Source organism: Petaurus breviceps, unplaced genomic scaffold (assembly GCF_028583685.1).
Source record: "Petaurus breviceps papuanus isolate PSGF00001 unplaced genomic scaffold, PetGlider_PUasm1.0 38, whole genome shotgun sequence".
In the NCBI taxonomy this organism is placed as follows: Eukaryota; Metazoa; Chordata; class Mammalia; order Diprotodontia; family Petauridae; genus Petaurus; species Petaurus breviceps.
The window spans coordinates 71,214,137-71,237,703 of record NW_027186304.1 but is presented as its reverse complement, the minus strand read 5'-3'; the positions used below and the strand labels follow the sequence as shown (position 1 = coordinate 71,237,703).

General features: G+C 37.5%; 1 protein-coding gene across 1 annotated transcript in view; it reads right to left on the bottom strand.

The window, feature by feature from the left end:
- The window catches only part of CLVS1 (clavesin 1), a 231,255-nt gene that overhangs the window by 183,033 nt on the left and 24,655 nt on the right, over positions 1-23,567 (bottom strand). Inside the window, exon 2 of the mRNA XM_069100013.1 lies at positions 21,515-22,142. Within this exon, the coding sequence (XP_068956114.1) occupies positions 21,515-21,969 (455 nt within the window). The 5' untranslated portion in view covers positions 21,970-22,142. The remainder of the gene's footprint in view (positions 1-21,514; positions 22,143-23,567) is intronic.

The window sequence follows — 23,567 nt, the reverse complement described above, 5'->3', positions numbered from 1 at the left end:
TCTCTCTCACTCTCACACACACATATACACACATTTAAAATACTTGCTAAATCTATTTGGAAATCGACTAGAGGGCAGTATAGAAGATTAAGTTTCTAACATTCTGCCTTATGGTTTCCATTTTGTCATCTTTGAAGATTCTGATTATTTGAAATTGCTCCCAAGATGATTTCCAATTGATTTTTTTCCTCACAGCAACTAGTTATTCATGTCCTGATCAGTATTCTCCATTTCGATTAACTTTGAGGGAAGCTGGCATATGTCAGTATTAGATGATTGGATTCGGATAAAGGGCCTTTCTGATTGTAATTGCTCAGTGCTAAAATGTTACCCTGTTTTTCACAGGATTTGTAAAGACTTATTACAGTTTCAAATTCTCACCTACATTTCAGATATGTATAATGTACATAATAAAGTATATTTTGTTCTTCAGTGCACTCTCTCAGTCATCCTTGAAATATCTAACAGAAATTACTTCCTTGGTAAATTCACACCATGACAACAGCTCCAATATAATTTTATAACACAAAGGACTAGTTCTAGTTATTTTTAATATGGGCAAAAAAATGTGAGTTTTTTTAGTCATGAAAAATGACAAAGAAAATAAAACCAAAATCTAAAAAATGCAGATCCCCAGAGCTCAGAATCACCCAATATTATTATAATTATTGCTAATGAAAACATAATTCTGTCTTCAAAACAGTGCACCTTTCACCAAAGTCTGAGAACAGTGTGTAAAGAACATCCTAATTTGACATTTCATTACATTAATTATCCTCATCATATCTTTCTGAATTAGTCAATCAGTCAATAACATTTGTCAAATGTCTTCTGTGAATAGCATACACTTATAGGACCTGTGAGGGGTTAACAAGAGGCTAGAGGCACAGTCTGCTGCCAGAGATTTTACAAGTTTCTGGGAAAAGAGATATCAAGCAATACAACACAAATAACAGAACCATGTAAACATACATGATGCAATCATCATTACCATCAAAGCTAGTTTTATATAGTGCTAAGGTTGGCAAAACATTTCACAATTAGTGGATTTTATCCTCAAAAACTCTAGGAGGCAGATGCCATTATTATCCCCATTCTACAAATGAGGAAGCTGAGGCAGTCAGAGATTAAGTGGCTTGCCCAGGATGACACAGCTAATAAGTGTCTGGGGCCACATTTGAACTCAGATCCTCTGAACTCTAGGTTCTGTGCTTTATCTAATGTGCCACCTAATTTTCATATGCCATAAATAAAGGACATAAGAAAAAAACTATCTGCATCCAGAGAAAGGACTGACAAATAAAATGTGTGCGTATGTAATGGTAGCCAATTTTTAGGGTTGGGGGGGAGAAAAAAGGAGAAAAAAGAAATTTACGTGATAATTTTATAATATATTTAAAAGGAATAGAAAGTTGTGAATAATTACTTGTAGTTTCATGTGTGACCATATTTTTATTATATTATGTTTTATATATATATACATACTTGTTTTATTCATAAATTAAGATTTTTTTTAAAAGGAAAAGATCAGGAGTTGTCATGTACTGAAAATAAGGGTACCCTGGTATCTATGAAATATTAAAAGACCCTGAGGAAAGTACCTCTTGCACTTGGAAACTACGGAGAATTTCTAGAAGGACTTGAACCAGAATTCCATAGAATGGAAAGGTATATGGGTTTCAAGCCACACTGGTGGAGAGGAGGTCCACCTACATCTGTGAGACAATGAGTACATTGCTATATGAAACTCCACAGGACCAGTGAAAGTTATTTACACTTGCAAGGGGAATTCTGGGTAATTTCATGACTAGAGGCAAGTGAGATGAATCAGAGAAAAGCTAAAGGACATTTTAAGGCTGAAAATGAAAGGGACTCTAGACAGGAAGAATGATTCATGAAGTAGGTCACATGGAAGAATAGAAAAGAGTTTTGCCTTAGCTCGTGCATTGAGATTAAACTTGAAAATAGAGAAGTAACATATAGAGAGTGAAAATCTGGTTTCTTTTAGGATCCTTATACACACTTTTCTTTCCCCTCTCTATACCTTTGCTCATCTTCCCACTGGGGGAAGGGGTGATTGTCAGAGGATGCAGGGCTCAGGAGAGAGGTTTTATGGTAATGGAACTCTGGAGAAGAGGATGTGTCTGTACATTACTGAAAGTCTCTGAAGTGAGATTCAACAATCATGATCACTGCATGGAGGAAGTATACCCCCTCTATGTCCACACCTTGGGGAAAGCCCATTGGCCCCATGCTAGTTATGGTGCTGTTACTTTATGCTGTCCTTGTTTCATATATGAAAAGCTCATCTTCTTCGCTGAATTATAATCTCCTTGAGACCAAGCATTATGCTTTATCCTTCCTCAATATCCCCATTAGTGTCTTATACTTTTCAGGGAACATAGTAGGTCTCACTAAAATGCCTGTTGATTTAACACCTAAGTGAAATAAGCATGGTAGGCCTTGAACAACGCTAGTCTTAAGTCTTCCATTCGAGTCATAGTTCTGAGCTTACTGGCTGTGTGACCTTAGTCTTTTCATCTCTGAACTTGATTTTATCATCTGTAAAATGGAAATAATAACACGTGTACTACCCTCCGAGTTGTGAGAAAATCTACTTTGTAAACCTAAAAACCAAGAGTTTGGTAAATGTTTAACAGACTGCCTCCACCCCTCTAAAATATTCCTGGAATACTTTTAAGTGCAAACTGATTGTCCACATTTTCCCCATCACTTTCTGAAGTCTCGACAACCAACAAAACAAGAAATCAAGCTCTGATTTGTAGTCTTTGCCTATTTCCTATGTGGGTATGCTCATACTTGAAGATTTGAGCTGTCTTCAGCACATTTCACCTTAACACTTTTTTTAAAAATATAAGTCCTTGTTATTAATATAAGCAGCATAAGACAAGTCTTATTTTCTTGAGCCATGTTGAGTACTGACTAGGGGCTAGAACTTAGAGAAAATCCTAATATAAGTACAAGCCTCTCTAGGCATAGGTTTCAGGGGCAGAAACTATTCCATCTAAAATACAGGTGGCAATACTAACAGGTAGGATTGCTTCCAATTACTTAAGATCTGGTTCACAGGTGAAATTGGCAATAGAAGCCAGCTGAGTTTTTTTGTTCATTGTCCTGCCCAGCTAGGTGGTGCAATGGATAAAGTGCCGGTCTGGAGTCAAAAAGACCTGAATTCAAATGTGGCCTCAGATGCTTACTTAACTGTGTGACCCTAGTCAAGTCATTTAACCCGTTTGCCTCAGTTCCTCATCTATAAAACGAATGAAGAAGGAAGTGGTGAACCACTCCTGTATCTTTGCCAAGAAAATCTCAAAAGGCTCACAAAGAGTCAGACACAACAGAAAAATGACTAAACAACAACCTGCCCACTACTGAACTACTTAGAGTTAGAACCACTGAGCATAAGTACTTAGATAACACTACATTACAACGGCAGTTACAATACTGTTTGTGCCAAAAGTCTAAAATAAGCGTACATATGACCAACACACTTAATGTATTTATTTTGATCTTGAAATATCAGGATTTCAAATCAGTCTATGTATTTTGAGATGAAACTGTGTCATAAATAGAAGTGCTCCTTTTTTGAACACAGGGGAAAAATAACACAAAACAAAAAGAAAAACTTAGCGCTTCTGTACCATTATAGCTGGCTTCTATTTTTGTTTTGTTTTGTACACTTCATTAAATGTTTACATATACACACAAATATATATGTATACAGTCACATAGAATCAGATACCCTCATGTTGGCAGAGACCTTGGTCACCATTAAATTCAAATCACACCTGACTAAAAATGTCTTCTTCAGCATACCTTACAAGGGGTGATCCAATTTCTGTGTGATGACCTTGAATGAATGAAAACCTGCTGTCTTCTAAGCATTTCATTCCTCTTCTGGATGGTTCTAATATAGAATGTTCTGCTTATATAATCATAGATTTTGAGCTGAAAGAGACCTTAGAGGTCATGTACTCAAAATCCCTCATTTTATGGATCAGGAAACTAAGGCTAAAAAAAGTTAAGTGATTTGCCCAAGGTCACACAGATAGTAGGTAATAGAAACTGGATTCAAACCCATACCCTCTAATTCCAAACCCAGTGCTCTTTCTTCTGTATTAACTAGATTCTTATATGAGGTTGAGATTTGTCCTTTTGCAATTTTCACTGACTAGTTCTGACTGTAAGTACTGGACCAAGACTCATCAATCCCTCCTTCATATGTTGTTACAGAATTGTTTCAGCCATGCCTGATTCTTCAAGACCATTTGGGGTTTTCTTGGCAAAGAGTGGTTTGCCATTTCCTTCTCCAACTCATTTTACAGATGAGGAAACCGAGGTAAACTGAGGGTTAAGTGGCTTGCCCAGGGTCACACAACTAGTAAGTATCTGAGGCTGCATTTGAACTCAGGACCTCCTGATTCCAGGGCTGGTGCTTTATCCAATGTACTGCATAAGTGCCCCTCTTTCATATGACAACTCAGCAAACGGAAAACAATGATTATTGCTCCTTTCACCCCCACCCAGCCCCAGTCTTCTTTTCTTCTGGCAAGACAGCCCCAGTTTCTTTTCCCATCATTATGTGCTTTCTTTCTGACTCATCTATTTTAAAATACTTTTTTTTTAATTTTTTTTTTTATTTATAAAGCAATCGGGGTTAAGTAACTTGCTCAAGGTTACACGGCCAGTTATTTCTGGGTGTGGTGCTGAGTATCTGAGCCCGGATTTGATCCAGGTCATCCCAACACTGGAGCTGGTGCTCTTACTCGCTGTGCTACTTGGCCACCCCTTAAAATACTTTTAGAGTCAGATTAAATGTTGTATTTAGAAAATCAAATGGAAAGAAAGACCTTCAACTAAACCAAGGCCTGTTTCTTCATCTATAGAATGAAGAACTTGGTCTAGATGGCTTCTTATATCCCTTTTAGCCTTAAGGTTTTGTTTTTTTCCTACATAGAACTAGAGTCCACTTTGCTTATGAAGTAAAAGAAGAACTGATACTAATTGGGAATCAATAACCACATGTCTATAAAGAAAAGGCTTGAACTAGATTCTCCTAGAAACCTGGGTACTATGTCACTTTTCTACTCCTTTCTTCAATCTTGGAGAATTTTGCTGTAAAGACTATATAGTCACAGGGAAAGATTAATCTGCCAATTATATTGACATGTTCAGATATGGCCAATATGTTGCTATGTTTTGCTTGGGTAGATATATATATATATATACATATATATGTGTATACACACACATACATACATATTATATATATATATATATATATATATATATATATATATTTACAAAGGATGACTTCGTTGGAGACGATAGGTATACAAATTGTGTGGGAGTGGGGGAGAGTTAAGTTAGTGGGAAGTGATAAAGATAAAAGAAAGAAAGGAGGGAGGGAAAGAGGGGAAAAGAAGAAAGGGGAGGAGAAAGGAGGAAAGGAGAGAGGATGGGAGAAGGGAAAGATGGAAGGAAGAATAGAAGAAAAGAAGGAAAAGAGGAAGGAAAGAGAGAGAGAGATGGAGTGGGGGAAAGGTTTCATATATAATCCTTTTTTGGTTCTTTCCATATTGAAATGTTTGTATTTGTTGATGATTCTTAAATTCAAAATTAAAACTTAAAGAAGTAAAAAAGAATAATTCTGTTAGAGGGAAGCTAGATATCACAGGGGATAGAGCACTGGGCCTGGAGTTAGATTCCTCTTCCTGAGTTCAAATCCAGCCTCAAATATTTACTAGCTGTGTGACCCCAGACAAGTCACCTAACCCCATTTCCCTCAGTTTCCTCATCTGTAAAATGAGCTGGAGAATTAAATGGCAAACCACTCCAGTATTTTTGCCAAGAAAACCCCAAATGGAGTCACAAAAAGTCAGATATGACTGAAAGGACTGAACAACAACAAATTCTGTCATATCCGCAGGCAGCTTCCCTCTCTGCATCCAAGAAGTCATTGAATCAAAGAACAAACAATTATTAAATGCCTGCTATGTCCCAGGTGGACCCCTCACTAGACTCTGGGTCTTTCAAGTGCAGTAACAACTGTACATCACTGTTTCAATCCACGCATCCTCTCCCAGCATGGCCTTGCTTGATTCCACGATGAGCTAAGGTAAATTGTCAAGCTCTTGCCAGTTTGATGATTTACAAGCACATGTTAGAAAGGAATCTTCAGAAGAGGAAAGTAATTATTTGCCCACCACTGTGAAATTAAACCATAGAAGCCTAGAATGAAGAGATCATCTAGTCAAGCCTCCTTATTTTATAGAAGAAACTAAGGCCCAATGAAGGAAAGCGACTTGTCTGAAGGCACCCAGTAACTTTTGGAGAGCTAGAATAAAAACCTAGGGTTTTTTTAGTTCTAGTACTCTCACAACTACCCCAAAATGATTCCTTAGACGCCGCTGTTCATGACAATATTGTGCCGAAGTCTCAACTAGCAGTATGGTTTATTAGGTGGTGCAGCAGATAGAGCACCAAGCCTGCAAGTCAGGAAGATGCGTTCAAATTTGTCCTCAAACACTTACCAGCTGTGTGACCCTGGGCAAGTCACTTAGCCCTGTTTACCTCAATTTCCTCACCTGTAAAATTAACTGGAGAAGGAAATGGAAAACCATTCCAATATCTTTGTCAAGAAAACCCCAAATGAAGTCATAAAGAGTCCAACATGACCGAAATGGATTACTAAAATTGTAACCAGTAGAAAGTACCCACCCAGGGCAAATTTATCTGGGAGAGGAGAGAGAACACTGTGCAGAGGATAGGTATTGGTATCCCTGACGACCATGTGGCACAATAATGATTATTTCTATCACTGGCTATATGTCAGCTTAGCTTCCTTTTAAATTTTGATTACAGATTAAATTTTGATTAATTAATAGGGGGATTGGTATCATAAGACAAGACAGTTCCATTGTTAAGATGAGGTGGCCTGCACCCTCAGAAAGTCCCATGAAGAGATATTTCCCACCATCTCCAGAAGACTGTGAGGTCAGGTGCACAGACTATGGTCACATCTTGGAGAAAGCATGGATGTTCACTTTCCTGGGGAATAAGCATTCCTCAGCTCCTAGCATGTTAGTGCCTGGAGCTAATCCCCATTTGACAAGTGCTAGTTAAATTTCTTTGGATTCCTAACAAAACAGTAATATGTCAACCATTCAGAAAGATGATGGTGTGAAGAGAGACTGGGGTGGGGGTGGGGACCTAAACTGGTATAGATGTAGAAAGGACATCTAAGGAATGTTCTGTCTGAAGTTTTTAAAAGTTGTGAGCTAATGATTATATAGCATTACCTGACATTCATGCTTCATGAGCAACAAATCATAAAGACAAAGCATACATATACCTCAGGTTTGCTGCTGTAATCAAAATGTAAAAGGAAGTTGAGCTGACATACAGCCAGTGATAGAAATAATCATTATTGTGCCACATGGTAATGAGGCGTAAATAGTATGTGATTCACATCAAGGACTGTACTGTAATTAGTAATACTTTTACACAGTTGAACCAAATTCTTAGCTTTCTCCTCTTACTTTTTAGTGTTTGAATATCTATAATCACTGTCAATGTGGACAAGATTCCTTGATACCAAGTACACTTTAATCACCATCATTACTAAATGCATGAACACACAGTGACATTCACACACGTTCAGAGACAAAGGTCCTGGGTCTCACTCTCCAACATCTGGGGTTCCCTGGCCCCTGATCCACCCACACCCCTGTCACAGGGCTGAAGTGCTTATGTTCTGTACACATACTTATAGCAGGCCTCTCCTATGTCCCCCCAGCTTCCTGTCCCACTGTATCTGAAGCAAAATCTAATTGCTTACTGCTCTTTGGCTCTTGGTCCCAGAGGGCTTTAAAACAAGGGATACTCTGGATCATATGACTCCAATGAGTCGTGCATGAAAAGTGCTTTGCAAATTTAAAAACATTCTTTTGATTGCCCTGTTATGGGAGCAGGAGAAAAAAAACTTGATTTATCATTTTGTGAATGATAAAGATGGGAGAAACAGACCCAGGGGCACTGACAAAGAGGACCGGAGGTGACATATTAAGACTGGCTTTAAATTCAGTGTGTCTGGAAATCTCGGGAAAGAAAAATGACGGAAGAAAATTTTGTTGCTGTTCAGTCATTTTTCAGTCATGTCCAACTCTTTGTGACCCCATTTTGGAGTTTTCTTGACAAAGATATTGGAGTGCTTTGTCATTTCCTTATCCAGCTCATTTTATAGATAAGGAAACTGAGGCAAACAGGGTTAAATGACTTGCCCAGGGTCACACAGCTAGTAAGTATCTGAGGTCAGATTTTAACTCAGGAAAAGGAGAATCTTCTTGACTCCAAGACCAGTACTCTATCTACTGTACCACCTAGATGCCCTGAAAAGAAGTTTATATTTGGTGTAAAGGATAGGGAAGGGAGATGGCTGAGGCAGCCTTAAGTGACTTTGAATAAAATAGCATGTTTAAAAGGTCCCTTCTACCTAACTCCCTACACCAATTTTACTGCACATTGTTATTGCCTTCAATTCAACAATATATAAAAAATAGAATATATCAGATAACATTGAACTGAATTCTACAAATAGAGATAAAAAGCAAATAACTGGGGAAATGGTACATTGGTGAGTTTGGGTCAAAGTGCAAACCCAATCCTTTGTTATTTTGTGAACAAAATGAGATTAGGAAGAAGGCAAGCTTTGGACAATTGAAGAAGGTAGAGAAGCCACTGAGGGGAACAGAGCAGGAAGGGAGACTGGAAACATAAAACACAAACTCTAACCACTTTACAATTTAAGTTGGTTGTGCTACACAATCTCTGCATTCCCTTCTGTTTCTAGTAATCTAAGATTTTAAAGATCTCAATGCTGGCTTGGTCCTGCTTATTTGCACATGGATAGTTATAGATGATAAGCCAAAGTTCCAAGTGACCCCTCTCACCTTAGCAGGAGTTGTAATTTTGAGCTATCAAATTAGCTAGAATCACCATGATGTCTAAGACCTAAAGTCTATTTGAATTACTTATGGAAAGTAGACTTTCCAACATTTGACTCATAGTGATTCTTATTTTCACATGCAATTCTCACGAGCTGGTGAGGACAGATAGAGGCTGGCTTACCAGTAATAGCAAGAAGTGGTAGCTTAGTAGCTGGTAACCTTATAAAAAGTTAAAAAATAAGCACAAAACCTTAAAAAAACCATAGTGATTTGGGACGATTTAGTGCAGGGACAAATAGCCCTTACTCACCTGATTCCCATTGATGCTCACAATAATGAATATATTATCACAGAATGTTTAGAATATGTTTAAGAAAGAAGAGAAACATGTTGACATGTTTGGACAAACTGATTATCAGATCATAGATTTAAAGTGGGAAGGACCCTTAGAGGTGATCAAGTCCAACCTTCTCATTTTACAAAAGAAGAAACTGAGTCTCAGAGAGGTTGATACTTCAGAGGCACAAATAACTACTGATACAGGATTTGAACCCAGATCTTCCTGAATCTGAGTCCAGAGCTTTTTCCACGGTGACAGTGCTCTGCCTCAACTATTACATTTTAGCAAGGTTTCTTGCTAAAAGAGTTAAAACTAATGAGAAGAACAGCAACAGCAGCTCTTGGAATTTGAGCTGTAGTGATATAGGAAATTCAAACATTGAGAACACTCCATGCCCCAACAATGTTAAATAAATGAGATATGAGGGTTTGGGTTTTTTTTTTTTGCTTTTTAGCAATTCCACTGATCAAATGTCAATCTGAAAAATTCTACATTTGATTATGTGACATAAAATACAATATTCAGTGTCTCAATTCACACAATAGACTAACTAGTCGTCAGAGACCAATGAGAAAACTACCACTCATCCTTGAAGCTTTACACATCTGATGGGCTACAGGTATCAAAATACAAGTCAGAAGCCAGAAAAAGAAGATATAGACATCCTAGGATCAAACTTTGAATTTAGGGGGGCCCCAGACATCTTAGCAACATTGAACAAAATGAAGATTCTTCACAGTAAATCTTACCTTCTTTCTCCACAGTGCCCAGAGTAATAACCTCATAGAATCTCTGAGATAGAAAATATCTAGGAGGGGTGGCTAGGTGGTGCAGTGAATAGAGCACCAGCCCTGGAGTCAGGAGGACCTGAGTTCAAATCCGACCTCAGACACTTAACACAAAAAACTAGCCGTGTGACCTTGGGCAAGTCACTTAACCCCAATTGCCCTACCTTCCCCCCTTCAAAAAAAGAAAGTACCTAGGAGTCATCTGGTCCAACTAGTATCTGAATAGGAAATATCACAGAGAAGTATCCAACCAGTTTCTCCATTAATACCTTCAGTGAGAAGGAAAAGACAGATCTTTTAATAAGTTCTTCCTTATAACAAACTGAAATCCACTTTTCTTACCAATAATTTATTAAACATTGAAGGATACTGAGGTCTAGAAAAATCCAACTTGTTTCTAAACACTTAAAATTAAAGGTCATAGGCTTTGCAGACTATATTAGTCCCTCTTGTTGCCTCTAGTGGACATTTAGAGAATTCGGTGCTTGGAGTAAACCTAAATGGGCCAGTACCTCACCCAGATGGTGACTGCTGGTCCCTTACCATAGTAGTTATCATGTGGGATTCCAAAGAAATTTAAGACATGGCATCTGCCCTCCCTGGATTTACTACCTTATAAGACTACCTACATAAAACAGAGAATAAGAGAAAACTGAATTATGGGATATACTTCTATTTATCAATTCAGTCACTGACTTCCTAACTAGATGCAAATCCTGTTCTTAGATTACGTCAGAACCCTGATGAATTTAAAGTCAAGTTAACTGAGAGCCTGATCTGGGGTTCACTACTACACCACCCAACCACCCCTCAAAGTCCTTCTTAAAACAATGTTGCTGTTACTGCATACAATGTTCTCTTGGTTCTGCTCACTTAGCTCTTTGTCATTTCATGTAATTCTTTCCTTGCTTTTCTAAGATCATTGAGCTCATTATTTCTTATAGCATTGTAGTATTCCATTACAACCATACACCACACCTTGTTTAGCCATTCCCCAATTGATGGGGATCCTTGCATTTTCCAATTCTTTGTTACCACAAAGGTAACTTTGTTACTACTTATATATGAATATGTACGTGTATTTGTATATGTATATGTATATATGTGGCAGGGAGAAAGGAAGAAAAAAGGGGGAAATTACATTAACTTTGATGTATATTTAGACGAAATAACAAGATGTACATGGTAGATTTGCAATTTCATGTGCAATCATCTTTTTTATTGTTTTGAGACAAATGACCAATGCTTGTTTTGCTCTGTGAACTGAAAATAAAACAAATTAAAAATAAATAAAATAAAATCTGTAAGTCTTACAGAGTTCAGAGTACAGAGACATTAGGGTGAGCTAGTATATTTGGAAAAGGATTTCTGGTAGGGACTGAGCTGAGCCTTGAAAGATGAAATACGGGGGCAGTTAGGTAGTGCAGTGCATAGAGCACTGGCCCTGGAGTCAGGAAAACCTGAGTTCAAATCCGACCACAGACACTTAACACTGGCCATGTGACCTTGGGCAAGTCACTTAACCCCAATTGTCCTGCCTTCCCCCCTCCAAAAAAAAAGCAAAAACAAAAAAAAAGATGGAATACAGTTTGAAAAGGCAGAGGAGAAAGAAGAGGGCATCTGGGAAGCAGTATAGTGTTGTAGAAACCACATTGGTCCTGGAAGTAAAGAGAAATCTAAATTCTAATCCTAGCTTTGCAACTAACTTGAACAAATCATGTACCTCTTTGAGCTTCAGTTTTCTGACCTATACATTGTTCAGAAAAAGATTAAATAATCTCTAGGATCTGTTTTAGTTCTATGGAGGAAAGGAAATATATAAGCAAAGGTTAAAGAATAGTAATTCATTTAAGCAAATATTTGTTAAGTACCTAATGGGTTCAAAAAGCTAAAGGAAAAATAAGTGAGGAATGGAGGGTACAATTATGAGATTGGGCAGACTGAACATTCAAGGAGAATAAGTAGCATGGGATCAAATATAGACCCCCCTCTGATAGTTGGATGATGAGTTTGAACCTGGTTCAAATAAGAGGCATTGTAGATTCCTGAGCATGTGAATTGCAATACACATCATACATCCACAAAATAGGCTGTACCTATCCCATCAGAGTATTTGAACAGCAATCCAAATAAAAGTGATGGTCAGTGCTTCCCTCAAGAGAGACAAAACTGGAACAGGAAATGAGGAAACTTGGGAGGCAGAAGGTGCAATCGGATTTGAGAAAAATATTGAGAGGTGGGGATGGGGAGGAGACAATTGTGTGGTGATGAAGGGAAGAGCAATGGGAGAAGCTGAAGGAGAAAGTATGGGAAAGAAACAACACATCACTTTAAAACCTTCACAACAGAATTTATTGGCTTTTTTATTTTCCTGTCTCATGTTGCTGTTGGTAGAATCATAGCAATAACTTCTACTACTTTCAAGTATACTCATATAAATGGTTTCTGAGCTTGATTTACAGCCTCAGCCAAGTGGTGGCATTTAATCACTCTCAGCAGCTGTTTTAAGTTCCATATATCATTGAACAAGAGCGATTATCTCCAAAACATATTTAAAGGGAAGAAAAGCTGTTGAGTGGTTACAGAACAGAAGGGCATGGGACTGGAGCTCAGGTTGGAATCAGGCCATTTGTTGGATCTGTGATTTGCTTCTCTAAGGTGATTGGTTCCCGATTAAAATGGGTCAAATACAAAGCTTGCCCCCCTCATTGCCGACAGAACGAATGTCCCAGAAGCACTTTAAAACTTCACAGTAAAAAGGCCTCCAGACATGCCATGTGTTTGTTATTCACTATGTAAGCTATGCCCATTATAGGTATAAGTTGAACACGACTTACAGGCAGTTGCATCATTAAGAAGTACTGTTCTATTTGTACATGTTTTTCAGTCACTGACTTCCTAACCAGACATAAATCCTGTTCTTAGATTACACCAGAACCCTGATGAATTTAAAGTCAAGTTAACTGAGAGACTGATTTGGCTTTCACTACTATATTTAGGACTCTTGTCCTGAGACAAAGTTTTTCTTGATGCTATGAGTCTCTCTTAATCAAAGAAGATGTCCTTACCTTCCAATGTAATGGATGCTCTATATTTAAATCTCTTGGGATTATAAGTGTGAGTTTATGAGTAGTAGCTGGCATGAAAATTGATGTGATAAACAAAGGAACACCTTCTTCTCCACCACCTTTTCCATGATGTTTATAGATGTCATATGGCATTTGATTTCTTCCTTAGCCATAGCCAAAAAGATAGCAGTTAGGCTAGAATTCACCACTGACATCTTTCAGGGGATCTCCCAAGTCTCCTAAGACCTTCACAGTTTTCTCCTACGTTTCCAACTCAAGGGGAGTTCACTTGCAAAAAGGGAAACTTTTAAAGATACGTGCTCAAATTGCAGTTGTTGACAGTGGAGAGGGCATGGCATAGGATTAAGGGGATTCCAAGTATGAATGGCAAAGTGTTTCTGGGAATAGAATTTGGCAGGAAAAGTGTATCCAACTTTTGGCTTAACCCATGAGGAAAGGTTCACTTCCATTCAGCTGGTCTGGGATGCATTGAGATAGGAACATTTAAAATCATTTTAAATTGCCCCCCTCATCAATACATAATTGCTTCTTTTGAATAAATATATAATTGAACTCAGTGATTTAGAAAATCTTCCTAGAATAGGATTCTTGACCTGGGCTCTGTTTTCATTTTTCAAATATTTTGAAAACTGTATTTCAATATCACTGTTTTCTTTATATTTTATTCCATATACTTAAAAACATTCTGGGAAGATGTTCATAGGAAATAAATCATTCTTTTTGGAATTTCAGACTAAGTAGAAGGTAAAGAATGACTTTCTGTTGCTCATGTACAACATCCCATCTCCTGCCTCTTTGTCTTTGCACAAGCTGTGTCCCATGTCTGGAAAGTATTCTCTCCTCAATTTCACCTGTTAGAATCATTAGCTTCCTCCAAAGCTCAACTCAAGTGACATATGCCATATGAGATCTTCCTTGATCTTCAGTTACTAGAGACTTTCTCTGATGAAATTACTCTGTGTTTATTTATAAAATATTTCATATTTTCCTGTGTACATATTGTCTTCCTCCAAATAGAATGCTAGCTCCTTGGAAGCAGAAGCTATTTTTTTTTGTCTTTATAACCTGAGAGCCTAGAATGAGGTCTGGCATATAATAGAAACTTAATAAGTGCTGCTTAAATGAATGAGGGTGAGAGTATCAAAATAATGTCACTGTGTTTAAAATTAAGAAGGAAGGGTAGCAATCCTAACATGGGATGAGATAATTTTTGACATCCCTTTCAACTCTGGAATTCTATCATTCTATGTCCCAGCAGAGTTTATTCTTAAAATCTCTGTTTAAAAAAAGATCATGATCATTTAGTCAAATATTATTACTATTCAACTAAACAAATTCTGATATTGCCTTAGAATTTTATTAATCAAATATTTCTAGAAACTATTAAAGGATATAGCCTGGGGGTGGCTAGGTGGTGCAGTGAGTCGAGCACTGGCCCTGGAGTCAGGAGGACCTGGGTTCAGATCCGGCCTCGGACACTTATCACAAAAACTGGCCGTGTGACCTTGGGCAAGTCTCTTGACCCCAATTGCCCTCCAAAAAGCAAAACAACAACAACAACAAAACATATAGCCTGGGTGTGAGTTGGCAATCTTTGGTTATAAATGGATTTGGGATATAGTTATATATGTAGTCATGGGATCAAACCTATTGGTCCATACCATTTTCTACATGTCAAAATGGTCAACATAGGTCAGTTAACAATCATTTATTAAGGACTTACTCTGTTCCGGGCACTGTACTAAGTACTGGAAGTAAAAGGAGAAGCAAAAATAGTCCCTGCCCTCATGGAATTTATAATAGGAGATATAACATATAAACAAGTAGATACAAATACAGTTCATGCAGAACTGATGGAAGCTAACCTTAGAGAGGAAGGTTCTATCAGTATAGGAGGCATTATTGATACCTGTCTCAGAGACCAAATTCATGTACACTTAATACCTCAATAGTATAAAAATACCCTATTCTCTGATATGCTCTATTACAGCCTTCCTAACTGTTTACTTCATGACAAACTTTGTAACAAGCAAAGTCTGATGACTGACTTCCTGTAGAGTGCCAACTGTGGGTCTCACTCTAACGGAATAGAGATTAATAAAAAGTAATTCTCTGGACCTCTCCCTACAATCCTAATATGAGTAACCGTTCCATTGTGGGGGTGGGTGGTGGTGGTTTCTCTGTCCCTACCTGAACAAAGCTCACCTGATTTCCACCCTGCACCCTACTTTGATTCATCAGAAATTTGTCCCCTTTTATGTCATGGAGTCTTATGTGGAAAATAGCAGAATCCAAAATGAAGCTCAGGTCCATTTGTGGTCAACAAAGCTTCTGCTGATGGTCTACACTTTTCTAAAAGCCAATAAAACAAAACAAACAACCCTCTCTAAATCTTAGCAAACTAAAATAGCAAATTTATATGAAAGTAGGTGCTACTGAGGCACATCTCCACCATAAAGTTTTAGCCAAAAGAAATCATCTTTGACTCCCATTTCCCATCAGTATTATTGACGCTTTTGTTAAGGGAGCCACAGATCAGGAGCTAGAATGGGAACTGGAAAGCAGAACTATCTCTAATCGATCGGTTGATTACCATATAACACAGTGTGACCAGAACCATTTGAAGGCTTCACAAAATGCTCCCTCCTGGGTGGGCGGATAATTTGCTTATTCCAAAGTAGCAAAAATACTCATCTGACTTAAGGTTGAGTTCTATTTTTAAAAAATTAATGTAACAATGTTTGCAATGATGGCAGTAATTTACAACAATAACTATAATTTGCAGTTATGTAGAACTCTGACTAAAAGGAATTTGAATCCCTTATTTGAATGTCCATCTCTCCGTTCCATTTTGAAGGCTACAGAGGAATAAAGTTGAGATGTCATTTCTCATTTTTTCCTCCAGGGGAGATTGAAATTGCCTCACCACATTTTAGCAGACTTTCCTGACAGGCTTCTGGCTATTGATGAACCATCCTGCTTTCTTATTCCTCCTACTGAAATCATACCCTGAACCATCTTGATTTCTTATTCCTCCCACTGAAATGATCTGACACTTTCTCCTTCCTTTTCCTCTCTCTTTTAGAGAAAGTCTGGATAAGCCCACAGATTTGCCTGAACCATCCTCCAGGGAGCATCTTAATTCCTGATGCTCTCTTCAGGGCAGTCTGAATCACATTAAAAATGCAATGAAGAATTGATATATGCCTCACAATTAAGCAACAGCACAGAGATGAGATGCATAATTGCCACAGTTCTAGAACTTGGACAGCAGAACATTCTGGAATTTCCAAGGCCCCAGGACCAATAGCTACAATTCTTGAGGTCAAGTCCAAGATGAGTTTAGAAATTTCTTAGATGGACTTCTCTGAATATCTCTGTTGTGTAGAGACTATATTAGAACAATATATCTTAGTCTGTGGTCTAGAAACATATTTCAAAACATTTCAATAACCATGTTTCAATATATTCAGATTCCTTTGCAATCCTATTTTATTTCATTTATTTAAAAGCATTATTCTGAAAAGGAGTGCATAGACTTCACCAGACTTCCAAATGAGTTCATGTCACACAAAAAGATTAAGAAACCCTTTTCTATATAATCCTCAGAGGTTTGTAATGGTTTCACTAGGCTCCTAGGGACACTAGTTCATGAAGACTGCCTAAAGATCCTAACAGAAACCACACAGACTTGTAGAAACTGTCTTGCTTCCTAAGGAGCTCTGAACCTGCAGGAGCAAATCAGTCTCCCCAAAGACACCTTGAAGAGAACCTGATTAGGATAGACCTTAAATCACCACAGTTACTTTTCTTTCCTTTAAAGACCCTACCTCTGCAGTTTCTTTGGGCTGATCACTACATCTCAGAACTGGAATAGTCTTCAAATGCCATCAGGTCCAATCTACTTGACCCAGAATCTCCTTTACCAATTAACTGACAAGTGATCATTCACACTCCACCTGAAGACCTCCAGTGAAGAGAAATTTATTTCATTAACCCTTGAGGCAGTTCACATGTTGACTATTTTGTTATTGTAGTTAAACACTTGTTGGATTGGATTGGAACAATAGCATTTTAGAACTGAGTAGGAGAATTGAGACCGCCTCATCCTAAAGTGTATAGTTTTTCTTTTCTTTGAAATAAAATAAAAATCTAGCTAAAAATGTTAGCAAAAATTTGTTGTGTTATGTACCATGTTGCATAACTTATTTCCTATTCCAATGTTTTGCCACCTATTATTTTACTAAAGTAACATAATAGAATAGAACAATGATGTGAAATAGAGATTAGATAATTAAAATTGTTTTCCCTATTCTCCAGGACCTGAAAATTGACAATTCACATTTATGCGTGTCTTTGATGTTAGTAAATCATTGCTAGTTTTATTGCTGTGCAAAATAATCAGACTGTTACAGAATATTCTTGTTGGCTACACTGAGGTAATTCAACTGTTTAAAACGCTAAGATTTAGTATCATAGAATTATAGACATGGAATGTGTGAAGTCTTTAAGGTCCTTGTACCGAATTGACTCAATTTTAAGCTAGAAAGAACCGCAGAGTTCGTCTAATCAAGCCTCCTCATTTTATAAATGGGGAAACTGAGGCACATAGAGTTTAAGAGACTTGCTTACTATGTTCATAGCTGATTTGTGGCAAAGCCTCCTCAGTGCTTTTCCTTCTCCTTCCTCTCATGTTACTGGTTCCCTTTGGCACCAGAGAACAGAACTTGGAAGAATGGGGTAGAAGTTGCAAAGGGACAAATTTAAACTTGATGTCAGCAAATACTTCCTAACAATTAGAACTTTCCATAAGTGCAATGAGTTTCTTGTGGAGGTGGTGGGCTCTCTTTCAGTGGAGGTTTCTAAGAAAAGGCTAGATGACCACTTGTCAGGCATATCTCAATCAGGCTTTAGGTGGTTATAGATGGGAGCATAAGGCCACTAAGGCCCCTTCTACCTCTAAAATTCTATGATTCTGATAACAGAATGGGTCATAATTTGTAGATACCAGCACTGCTGAGGATTCATACTTTTCAGTTCTTGCATGGCCTGAGGTCATTGCTCAGAATGTCATACCAATTGAATTTGAATATCAATTTAAGGCTTAAATTTTCTTCCAGTTCTATCTTCTTTGGAGATAGAGAACACTGGGCCAGTTCCCTTCTTATAATAACTCTTCACACACTTGAAGGTGGTAATTAAGGTGCTCATTAGGCTTCTTTTTTCCATACTAAATTACCCTTACTCTCTTTTCTTTCCTTTAAAGACCCTATTTTATTTAAAGATCTTATTTTCCAACCTGTTAATCATTTCTATTGCTTTTCTCTGGTCCTCCTCCAATTTCACCACATCCTTTTCAAACAGGAGTATAGAATTGTTCACAATACTGTTGTGTAGGCCTGGCCAGTGAAAAGTTGAAAGCTATATATTATGACTACCATTTTTCAAGATTCATTTCCAGCATCAAGGGACATTGACATAATATGTGGCTTTGAGGCACACAGTACATATTGATACTTTATTTTCCACAGTTTCTTGTACCTGGGTACCTCAAAGAACTTTTTCAGTCTTTGTATAGTAACCCAATTATATTGTGGTTTACAAGTAAAGAAATTAAGACTAGTTGATTTACCTATGTCTACAAAATAGGGTTGGCCTAGGCCAGAGATTAACTATAGACTTTCCATATCACCTGTGGGATAGCCTTATTTTTTTCCATTTTTATAGGTAATTTGGGAGGTATGGCAAAAATCTGTTGCCTATAGAAACTATACTCCTCAATATGTATGAATGGAATCCTTCCAGACTTATGTATGTCGTTTGATTCTGCTGTGGTCCATCACTGACCATGCCAGAAACGATAGACACAAGATTCCTTATTTATTGTTGAGAGTCCCTACTTCAAACAAAAGACCTTATGCCCTGGGGACAAAGCAATAACAAATAGATGACATTTATTCTAAATTTGAATATCAGCTGTAAAAATGAGTTCATAAATGAATAGTAACCAATGTGTTTTTTGCAAGGATGTTACAAGATGAAAAAGACTGACAGTAAAGTCTTATCATTGTCAAAGTGTTTTATCACTTGTGGCTTCACCTGACCAGGATCAAAGAACTCACTAAGAATCCTGTTGTTTATTAAATATTAGAGCTAAGTGATGGAAACATAAACTTTGTGCCATTTCCAAACATTTTGTGAGCAACTCCCTGAATGTCATTAGCTAAACTAAAATCATTCTGATGAAACAGTAGTCTGACTTTGTAATTCTGACATGGTCATTGCAAAGAACAAGTGGATAGGAAGGTGTCTATTTTCTAGAAAAGACTGGTTTCCTCTTCATTCACAATGCAAAGGCTGCTATTTGCTTCTCCAATACCAAAACTACTGCAATATTCACAAATCTATAGAGAAAATCAAAGAGGCAGGGAATCCTCCTTGGGAGGCTAAGTGATCCCGTCAATCATCTGCCTACACTTTCCCTTTGAAATATTTAGGTCTACATGAATAAGATTTACATAGTTTAATACATATTAATAACCATTTTAATACTCAATAAACCTTTCATATAATACTTTCCCATCACTTCAGTCTTTAGCCCAGTGAGAATAAAATGAGCTCATCACTTGGCAGGCCTTTGGAATCCTGCTGAGGCTCTGCCTTTGAACAATAAACAAGAGTTTGGGCAGAGAACAAAATGATATGTACAACTGGGAATAACAATATAGGGAACTTGATTTTCTTCTTTATCTCATCTTTATTAGCACTTTTGTTTTTATAGCTTCCAGAAAAGTGTTCCATATCTGACCTAAGCACTGATGGGCTTTTCAACAAGTTATGTTCCCTTTATGCTCATTCTTTTTTTCCCTCCCTCGCTTCCTTTTTTTCCCCCTCCTTCCCTCCCTGCTTTTCTCCATCTCTGTCTCTTCTCTCTGCCTTTGTCTCTATCTCTTTTCACCCCCTCCCTCACAAAGCAGCCTCTATGTCTCATTCTCTTAGAGAGAGGGGAAAGAAGGTTGAGGCCAAATAGTTCATTTCAATTTGGAAGAATTTATTTTATGATGGTACAGACTCCTTTTCTAGAAAATGGAAATTACAAGAGCCCAGGGACCAAAGAATGAAAGAGACCACTTTTTAGGTGTGAGTCTCAGACTTTTTAAGGATCATTTTTATTATTTTCCCAAAAATTTATTCATTCTTATATCTATCAATTGGTTTTCAAAATATTCAATACTAGAAATTAAACATAGAACCTATCACAACTAGACACAGTACCACCCTCTGAATTTATTCTGAGTAAATCACCATTTAATGATATTAAACTCATCATTTGCCTCAAATTATGGAAATGCTGGGATACTTTTATAGAATAGACTTGAATGGAGTCAGCATGATAAGTGTTTTCATAAGCTTCCACATTTTCTTGCTTTTAATCCCAAATATGAAATTCCTCACTCATACCTTTCACAGCACAGACAATGGCAAATTCTGCCAGTTCAACTTTAGTTTTCTATGTTATAGCTTCCTGTGATTTAAAAAACTTAGAAATAATTCCAGGTACTGGAACATCAAAGGCTCCTCAGTAGAGTCTGGATCATTTCCTCTTATTGCTGCTTTATAGCATAGAGAAAATGGACAGAATAACATGTAGCCTAATCATATCTATATTCCTGACCAGCCTTGAGACAAATGTTTTTTTGGCCAATAAAATGTTTTCTCAGGATAGAATTTTGCCCGAAAGCCAAGTACACATTTTCCCTTGGTTTCCAGGGTGGGTAAGAGTAAGCACCAACTTACTCTTGACATAGGTTTAGTATTAAGAAAACTTGCCTGGCCTATTTTGCTGAGTCTAATGCAGTCCCTTTACAAAGCCTGGTCTTATTTCCAAAAATAGTATTGTATGAAAGCTAAAACCACAGGAATATCTTATAGATATTTGGAGATGGGACACTGAAATCATCAGAGAGAAAGGAAAGCATTGAGGGCAATTGTTTTGTTTGCAGATTCTTGATTTTTAGTGACTTATTGAGCCACCTTTCACAGAAGAGAACCACTGTGTCTCTTACTTCTAGAAGCACAATCAAATTTCATTAAAATAAATGGTCCACTTTGCTTTAAATGCTGCAGTAAATTAGAGAAGTGATATTAAAGACAATGAAGCCCTTTGGACAATGGAGGATTAAATTTCAAGACTTGCTTTGGCTCCACATATCAATGCAGTTCATGGAATACTCATTATCTGAGGACAAAATTTCCCAAGTAAGGATAACTCTGTTCATATATATTTTCAAAATAAATTTAAAAAATAAAGACACTATCTACATTTACCTACTCTGATCCCAATTGGCTGCAAAGAGCAAAAGGATCTTCCTGCCATAGTGATCTCTCTTTTCCAGTACTCCAGGGAATCCATCAATCAGAGCACGCTTGATTCCTGGGTCATCAGCCTTGAAGTTTTTGAACATGTCCAGGTTTAGCTGGCGGTACTGGAAGTACTGAGCCAGTAGTCTAAAGGCATCTGTTTGGTGAAACTTCCTGGCTCGAAGAAATCTCAAGATGAAGGCATCATCTGTACGTAAAAATCCAATGTCAGGTCTGGTGATGATCATGTCCCGGACTTGCTGAATATCCTGATGCAATATATCTGGATTTTCGTTCAGTTCCAGACGAGCTTTCTCTATAGTCTCTGGACTGAGTCCAGCTTGTAAATGGGTCATCTTTGCTGAATCACCTTTTCCAGGGCTCAATTTCTGATATTTTAAAAAGAAAGGGACTGATCCCATTCAAGTGATAGTTTTCTGGAAGTTTGACCCATTCAAGAGCTGCTCCACTGCCTAGATGTTGCAGAGAAAGACAACTAGAGGGTCTTTTTCTTGTTCTTGGAAAGCAATAGGACATTCAGGCCATGTGTGGTGGTCTCCATCCAAAAGTGAAGTAGAATTTATGCCATCTTTCTCTATAAAACAAATCCATAAAAATTTATGACATAAATCACACCACAGAGAAGATACAAAGAAAGTCTGTATGAGTGAATTTCTGAGCTCAGTTCTGAAAACTTATTCCATTATACTGTGCTTCTGATTAAGTATTCACAGAATAAGTGCCAAATTATCTTAAAATAAGAGTATTTAGCATAATTTTGTCATTGACATCTTGAATATATAATATGCAAGTATTTGAAATATATTTGATGAATTTATAATTACATGGAACAGTAAGCAATAGAGATGTAAGATCGGATTAGCAGTAGATTGTTCTTTTATTAAGTGGTCTAAGAAACAATAAGAGAAGAGAAAAACTACTTTGCCATTTGTGGGACTGTTCTTAGTCCAAAGATATGGCAGAAGAAATGGCAGGTACCTTATAATACACCATTTTCATTTTACCAAACAGAAATACCTCCCAGAATTACATTTCTCAAAAAGTAACAATAAAGAAGCTACAATACAAAGAGAATTCAGTCTAGTGGAACAGATACTTAATTTGGGGTTCAAGGACTTGGGGTGAATCCTTGCTCTATTACTTAGGATTTGTTAAAGTCTTATGGGAAAGGGGTTGCCTCAATAATTAAGAGATCACTTTCTTCACACAGCCCCAGGTTCACTTTTCTTCAGCAAAGGAGTCCAAACTATAGGATTATTGCTACAGGTCTTCTGGCTGAATAGGATACTGAGGTTAAGGTGGGCTTCATCAGAGAGGGAAGATAATTGTATTGATTTTTTATGACCTATTGTGAGCCCTTTATTTGCTTTCTACTTTTTTTGGAGGGGGATATGAAACAAAAGCTGTCTATACCCAGTATGCATTCCACTCAAGTTCTTGCATGAGAGCAGTGTGTTCTTTTAACCGTATCTGTGGAGATCCAGACATAAGCTTGTATTATGAGATTTCTCAAAGGAAACTGTGGGTAGCGATAAATTAAACCAAAATGATATGATTCTTTGAAAGCCCCCCCCACCCCGCCCAGGATTGAATTTATTCTGTACAAGCCTGGAGCTCAAGTTACAAGGTCATGAGTTACATAAGAACAAACATTTATCCTCTCCCAGGCATACATCCTGGAAGTTCTGAAGAACAGAAAAAACATTCAGGGTGAACAAGCTGGGAAATGTAATTATGTTTCCTAATTAAAGCTTTTCTGGCTTAGTGGCATCAACAGCAAGAGGAAGAATTTCCATTCCCAGTCTATTTGTGACTGGTGTTTTCCCACCCTCCCAAAACTATCTCAACAGAGGAAATTTCTCCTTCTCAGCTTGAGGTCAACTGTGATTTTTCTAAAGCTAGGAAGTTAACTATGCTATTTCCATGTTATTTTATAGCTGGGCTGAGGGGGTCTAAGGTACAATGGAAGTAACTAACTTTGGTTTGCTTTTTTAGTTAA